The 6,177-nt window shown below is 69.1% G+C and overlaps 2 protein-coding genes across 6 annotated transcripts in view; one reads left to right on the top strand and one right to left on the bottom strand.

Annotated features, from left to right (window-relative positions):
• GSDMD (gasdermin D) overlaps positions 1 to 4,457 on the top strand; it is a 5,403-nt gene extending 946 nt beyond the window's left edge. Inside the window, exons 2-14 of one of the 5 annotated variants that reach the window (XM_015571392.1) lie at positions 155 to 431; positions 1,193 to 1,430; positions 1,607 to 1,799; positions 2,282 to 2,450; positions 2,487 to 2,492; positions 2,543 to 2,648; positions 2,908 to 2,961; positions 3,177 to 3,272; positions 3,401 to 3,423; positions 3,454 to 3,606; positions 3,693 to 3,834; positions 3,923 to 3,996; positions 4,109 to 4,457. In XM_015571392.1, the coding sequence (XP_015426878.1) occupies positions 1,217 to 1,430; positions 1,607 to 1,799; positions 2,282 to 2,450; positions 2,487 to 2,492; positions 2,543 to 2,648; positions 2,908 to 2,961; positions 3,177 to 3,272; positions 3,401 to 3,423; positions 3,454 to 3,606; positions 3,693 to 3,834; positions 3,923 to 3,996; positions 4,109 to 4,438 (1,560 nt within the window). In that variant the 5' untranslated portion in view covers positions 155 to 431; positions 1,193 to 1,216 and the 3' untranslated portion in view covers positions 4,439 to 4,457. Of the gene's footprint in view, positions 1 to 6; positions 432 to 1,192; positions 1,431 to 1,606; positions 1,800 to 2,281; positions 2,451 to 2,486; positions 2,493 to 2,542; positions 2,649 to 2,907; positions 2,962 to 3,176; positions 3,273 to 3,400; positions 3,607 to 3,692; positions 3,835 to 3,922; positions 3,997 to 4,108 lie in introns of those variants that run through there. The other 4 variants (XM_015571389.1, XM_015571387.1, XM_015571388.1 and 1 more) reach the window with 4 other exon arrangements.
• A 128-nt stretch (positions 4,458 to 4,585) lies between these two features.
• The window catches only part of MROH6 (maestro heat like repeat family member 6), a 7,629-nt gene continuing 6,037 nt past the window's right edge, over positions 4,586 to 6,177 (bottom strand). The window contains exon 11 of the mRNA XM_015571380.1: positions 4,586 to 4,679. Coding sequence (XP_015426866.1) covers positions 4,586 to 4,679 — 94 coding nt within the window. The remainder of the gene's footprint in view (positions 4,680 to 6,177) is intronic.

Raw genomic sequence — 6,177 nt, 5'->3', positions numbered from 1 at the left:
TGACTACACACCCGGAAGGACTGGCTGGGGCGTGCCACCCGCTCCTGTCCCCAGAGCTGGCGGTGCCTGCTCCCTCCCCAGCTCTTGCCTGCACCCCTGGCGCCTGTGAGCGCCCCTCACCGCCGCGGTCTGATGTGCTTGTCTCTTTGGACAGCACTCGGAGAAACGTGAGAAACGTCTGCTCAGCGCTTCCGCGTGCCACAGACGTTTGGAAAGGAGCCGCCTGGAGGCTCAGCTGGTGGGCGAGGCCCGTGGTCATTTCCGGCAGCGACTGGCGGTCCCAGCCGCGTCTGCAGGTTTCACTTTTGGGTCCTGAGCCCACAGTCGGCTGAGCGCTGCTTTGGAGGCTCCAGAGCTCAGCCCGGCAGCCCCAGCCCCAGTGACCTCACTTCCTGCGCCCCCGGAACCTGGGCAACAAGTTCAAGGTCACGGTGAGCTGCCCCGTCCCCCTGGCACCCGGGTGGCCCTGCTCGCTCACACTGGGTTAGGGGTGCCAACCTGGTCCCAGCCCCCTCTGATAACTCCCCCCACCCCGCCCTGATCCAGGCCCACCCGGGAAAGCCCAGGGCCCCTGGGAAGTGGCCCCCTCAGCAGCCAGACTGCAGGTTTCAGGCCGGCCTTGGAGGGGCCCTTGCCTGGGGCCCAGGTCTGCCTGGGTCTCTAAGCCCTGAAGCCTCAGCCTTAGACAAGTGGCTCCTGAGGCTCAGGACACAGAGGAGCCTGGCGTTCTGGGAGGCGGTGACTCTGTTTCTCCCTCTCCCCCTCCTCACTACCCTCCCCCCAACCCTTTGACCACCTCAGTCAGGGAGGCAGTGGCTGCAGCAGACAGAGCAGCGGTCTGGGGTCACCCCAAGGCCCCTGCCTTGCCCTGCCCTCCCTTTGGGGTGGCCCTAAGCCGCGTTGGGCCGACAAAGTGATGGAGGCCTGGCTGTGTGACCCGAAGCTGCCTGCCCCCTCACTGACTGCCCAGGGCTTTCCTGGGCGGCCCCCTGAGGGCTGTGGGAGAGGGTCCCCGGAGGGGCTCCAGGCTCCTTGGAGAGAGGGAGGGGGCGGCAGGGCGGACACGGTCCCTCTCCATGCTGGGTCGTGCCAGTCAGAGCGCCCAGGACTGACCCTGCGTGGCTCCGGAGGGAAACAGCGCCTGGTCCTCGGAGGCATCCAGGCGCCCACTGTCCCCTCCCCTCTGTCCCAGCCCGAGGCCGCCCCTCCGGGGAGCATGTCCGCCTTCGAGCGGGTGGTGAAGAGCGTGGTCCAGGAGCTGGACCGCCCAGGGGAGCTGGTCCCAGTGGACAGCCTGCGGAGCTCCACCAGCTTCCAGCCCTACTGCCTGCTGGCCAGGAGGCCCCCCGGCTCCAGGTTCTGGAGGCCCCGCTACAAGGGCATCAACCTGTCCATCAAGGACATCCTGGAGCCCGATGACCCCGAGCCAGGTACCGAGGGTGGGCTTGGGGGCGGAGCCTGTGGTCCAGGACCCGGATGCCCCCCACCCACCCAGCCACCTGGGCCTCAGGCTCTGTGACCCCAGTGGCAGCTCCTTTTCAAAGGTCCGGTTCCTGGCGGGCAGGTGGGCATGGCGGGCGGGGCCTCAGCTCCGGTCTCCTTCCAGCCGTCCAGTGCATCGGTCCCTACCAATTCCAAGACGCGGTGGATGGGCAGCTGCAGGGCCGCGTGGAGCTGAGCGTCCCAGGGCAGGGCGGGTTCTCGGGCGGGGCCTCCGTGTCCGGCAGCTCCAGCACCTCCATGAATGTGTGCACGCTGCGAGTGGACCCCAACACCTGGGAGGCCATGCACCAGAAGAGGTGAGCCCCCAAACCTGGGGCAGGCCCTGCAGACGCCACGTAGCACGGGGTCACGGAGGTCTGTGCTGGGTGCAGGGGAGGCCCAGGCAGGGGCTGCTGGGCCCGGCAGAGGGAGGGTGGCCGCAGAAGTCAGGGGACCAGGCCACAGAGGAGGCAGGGCTGCTGGGGGGAGCGGACATGGGGACACGGTGAGGGGTGTTACCTCAGAGTGGAGACCGAAACGTGAACTCAAGGGGTGGAGGGAGAGCAGCCCGTGAGCCGCCGGGGGAGGGGTGTCCACGTGTCCCTGCCGGGCCTCGGCCCTCCTCCCCGCACCGCACCCCCACCAGGACCTGGGCCTCCCCGGAACCCCCGGTCCCTCAGCCGCCAGCCCCTGTCATCCCTGCTGGGGACACAGAGGTGGAGGGTGGGGAGGCAGGCAGGTCCCTGGCGGGTGTGGAGCGGGTGCACCCTAACCTCCTGCCCACGCCCCCGCGGAGCAGGCACCTTCGGCAGCCGGAGCACAAGGTCCTGCAGCAGCTGCGCAGCCGCGGGGACGACGTGTTCGTGGTGACGGAGGTGCTGCAGACGCAGGAGGCGGTGGAGGTCACCCGGACCCGCCGGCAGGAGGGCTCGGGCCAGTTTGTGCTGCCGGGAGCCACGTGCTTTCAGGTGTGGGACGGGCCTGCCCAGGGCGGGGGAGGGCAGGGCCTGGTGCCAGGCAGACCTGAGCCCAGCAGCTCTGAGCCCAGCTCTGCCCTCAGGGCCAGGGCGAGGGCCACCTGAGCCGGAAGAGGACCGTGACCATCCCCACGGGCAGCGTCCTCGCGTTCCAGGTGGCCCAGCTGGTCATCACCCGGTCGGGCTGGGGTGAGCCGGGCTCGGGGTGACTTCTGGGCCCAGACTCCCTGGCGAAGACGCAGGGAGGCCTGGGAAGAGCCACGCGGGCTGCGGGGGTGCAGGCATCTGGCTGTGCAGCTCTCTGGGTCGGGGGGCCAAGGGTCCTGGGTTCTGGTGTGTGGGAGGTTGGGGTGCACTTGAGGGATGGTGAGGGGAGCCCCAGTGGGTGAGGGGAAGGCCAGAGCCTCGGCCAACCTGCCCCCCACCTCCGCTCCCACCCGGCTGCCAGACATCCTCCTCAGCCCCAACAAGAAGCAGAGGACTTTCGAGCCGCCCCCAGTAGGTGAGGCCCAGGGACCCCCAGCCGGGCCAGAGCATGGGGCAGGCTCCCAGCCACTGAGGCACCTCCTGCACAGCATGGGGCAGCCGGAGCCTGCAGCGGGGCATGTACACACACACACACACACACACACATGGCCTCGCCCCTGCCCTGGGCTCCAGTGTTGGGGTGTTGGGGGGCCGGGCTGAGCCCTGTGCTGACAAGCTCTGCCCGGCCAGGCAACCTGCTTCCCGGAGGAGCAAGCAGCCGGCCCCGGCGGCCACCCCTCCGCTTCTCCATAAGGTCCATAGCTAAGCAACTCAGTCTCATAGGAGGTCAGTACCTTCCTGCCCAGCCCTGGGGCACCTGGTGGGCTCCCCCTCTTCCTCCTGGGGGTCTCCCCGTCTGGAACAGGGCTCTCGGCCCTGTGGACACCCAGGCAGTGCCAGTCCTGTCCCCACAGATGGGCTGGAGGATGACAGGCAGGTGCCCGCGGAGGACTTCCCCAGCCTGCAGGTGCCCACGGAGGACTTCCCCAGCCTGCAGACGGAGGTGAGGGCCTGTGCCCGGCTCCTGGAGAGCCTGTCCGGGCCGCTGTGCGAGCAGCTGCTGAAGGGCCTGAGGCAGGTGCTGCAGGATGAGCCGGCCCTGGAAGCCCTGGAGGAGTTGGTGAGCAACCCTTGGGGGAGGGGCGGGGGTCCAGGGGGCAGGGTCTGCCCTGGCCAGCAGGCTCCACGGGCCCCCTGTGCCCGCAGCTGGAGCAGGGCCTGTGCTGCGGGCGGGTGGAGCCCCTGCAGGGTCCCATGGGCGACATCCTCGAGTGCCTGGTGCTCCCCGACCGGATGCTGGTGGAGGAGCTGGCCGGCCCCATTGCCTACCTGCTGGAAGCCCTGGCTGGTGAGGGGCCCGGGGCTGGGCAGGTGGGGCCGGGTGGGCTTCTCAGCGGGGCCTCCTGGAGCCCCTCTTATCCCGGGTCTCTCCCCAGCGCTGAGCGAAACCCAGCACGCGCTGCTGGCCGAGGCGCTGGAGGCCGAGGCGCTGTCAGAGCCCTTGCAGCTGGTGAGAGGCCCAGATGCTGGGGGAGAGGCTGGGCTGTGGGTGGGGCCTGGGTACCTCTGGGAGGGGGTGATGGGGGGGCCTCCAGGGACAACCTCCCACCCTGTCCTGGCAGGTGGAGAGCCTTTTGGAGCAGACCACGCCGTGGCAGGAGCCCAGAGCCGTGTCCCTGCCACCTGGGCTCCTGGGGAGCAGCTGGGGCCCAGAGGTGCCCACCTGGACCCTGCTGGAGGCATGCGGCCTAGAGCTGCAGGCAGGTGCCCCCCAGGCGTCCTGGAGGCCCGAGGCTCAGGGCCGCACGTGTGCGCTCTACGCCTGCCTGGCCGCTGGCCTGCCCCGGGCAGCTCTGGGCAGGGAGCGCTGCCGGCTGCCGGCTGCCAGCCTGGGAAGATGGAGCCCAGCCCGGCCGAGGCCCGTTCCCCACGGGACTGGGGGGCGTCAATAAATGTGCTACACAAAGGGAAGACGGGTCGTCGAGTTTTTGAGGGGTTCTAGACCTGGGAGAGGGAGCAGCGGTGGGACCTGCTTACCCAGGAGAGGGAGGGATGCGGACCAGAAGCAGGCGTCTCCCCCACGGTCTCACTCGGTCAGGTCACACCGTGGGGCTGAGGAGGGTCTGCCCTGTGCTGACCTGGCCTCTTGGGAGTGACCACACGCGGCTGGAGCCTTGGCCCCTCCCCAGCGTGCTGGTGAGAAGATGGGGGGGCAGTTCCACCAGCACAGTTCTCCCCCTGCCTCAGGGACCCTGAGGACACACCACGGCAGGCAGGGCCCATCCTCAGCCTGAGGGCCCCAAAGGGACCGGGCACGGGTGGTGAGCAGGGCACAGACCCTGCACTCCTGGGGCTGCCTGAGGCCCCCGGGGAGGCAGGGACCCGAGCCCGAGCCCCTGGCCTCCGTCTGCGCCTCATCGGGCACATCTGCTCTGAGGTCACAGGACCCAGAGCACTGCGGGCCAGCGCCCTGGAGTGGCCGTGCGTGAGGACAGATGGTTATTGATCGCTGGGAGTCTGCCCTCCTCCCCTCAGTGGGCGGGGCCCCCTCACCGGACAGGCGGCTTCAGGATTCACCCAAGAGGAGGCCCTGGGTTCCAGGTTTGGCTGGGACATGAACCCCACACAAACCCAGGGTCCAAGCCCAACAGGGGCTTTAACGTGAAAACAGAAGACAGTGCCCCCCAACATGCCAGACCCAGGGACAGGAAACCCCTAGAAATGGACCCCACACGGAGAAGAGGCTGGAGGCCTCTCCAGCCCATTTGTCTCTCCGGGGCCCCGGCCTCCTCTGGGGACCCTCGTGGGGCGACTTGAAAGGCAAAAGCCAGGTGAGGGGTCGGGAGCAGCCCAGGTCTGGGAAGCAGTGAAAAGCGCTGCAGGCGCGTTGCTTCTGGGCCCGAGACGCTGCCTGAGGCCCGGGGCAAAGACGGTCCTGGACAGCCCCCCAAACCCTCCCACCCGTACTCCTGCCCACACGCGGCCTTATCTACACCCCCGCCTGAGCCCCATCTCCGCAAGGCCCAGACCCCGGCCTCAGACAGACGGGACGGGACCCCTTCGATCACACGTGTTTACTTCAGGCTCTCTCCGTCGAGTGGGCCGGACCCCAGGCCTTCCTGAGGGGTCCCAGCCTGGAGGCGCTGCCCAGCCTCCACCAGGCGGGGTGAGTCCCAGCCCCTCTGAGGCAGCAGCTTGGGGAGGGCTTCCTCCCTGCCCATCATTCATGCTCTCCTCGCTCAATCCTTGCAGGGCGCTGGGTGCCAGCCAGCAGGCTCAGTCTGGTGAGGTGCCGAGGTAGCGCCCCACCGTCACCCACAGATGTAGCACCAGGCCTAGGGTGTCCTGTGGGGAGCTCGGTGGCCCCTCTGGAGGAGGCTCGGAGGGCGTCTGACACTGTCACCAAGAGCAGGGACGTGCCGGGGAACGGTGCGGGCCCAGGGCCCCAGGTGTGCACAGGCCAGGACACAGGCCAGGACATGGGCTGGCGAGGGCGGGCACAGGGTGGGGGGTGCAGGGCTGCAGGGAGTGGAGGCCCGGCGAGGCCATGCCCATTCATGGACCTTGCCCATGGATCAGTGTCCCCCACCAGAGGCCGGCGTGGCGGGCCAGGGGCTGGGAGCGCAGCAGGCCCTGGGAGGAACGGGTGGCCCAGGGAGCACGGGGCTGAGGGTGGACGGTGCGCACAGCC

The sequence above is a fragment of the Myotis davidii genome, unplaced genomic scaffold (assembly GCF_000327345.1).
Source record: "Myotis davidii unplaced genomic scaffold, ASM32734v1 scaffold1509, whole genome shotgun sequence".
Taxonomy (NCBI): domain Eukaryota; kingdom Metazoa; phylum Chordata; class Mammalia; order Chiroptera; family Vespertilionidae; genus Myotis; species Myotis davidii.
Note: the sequence above shows the minus strand (reverse complement) of the source record. Positions and strands in the feature narration are given on the sequence as shown.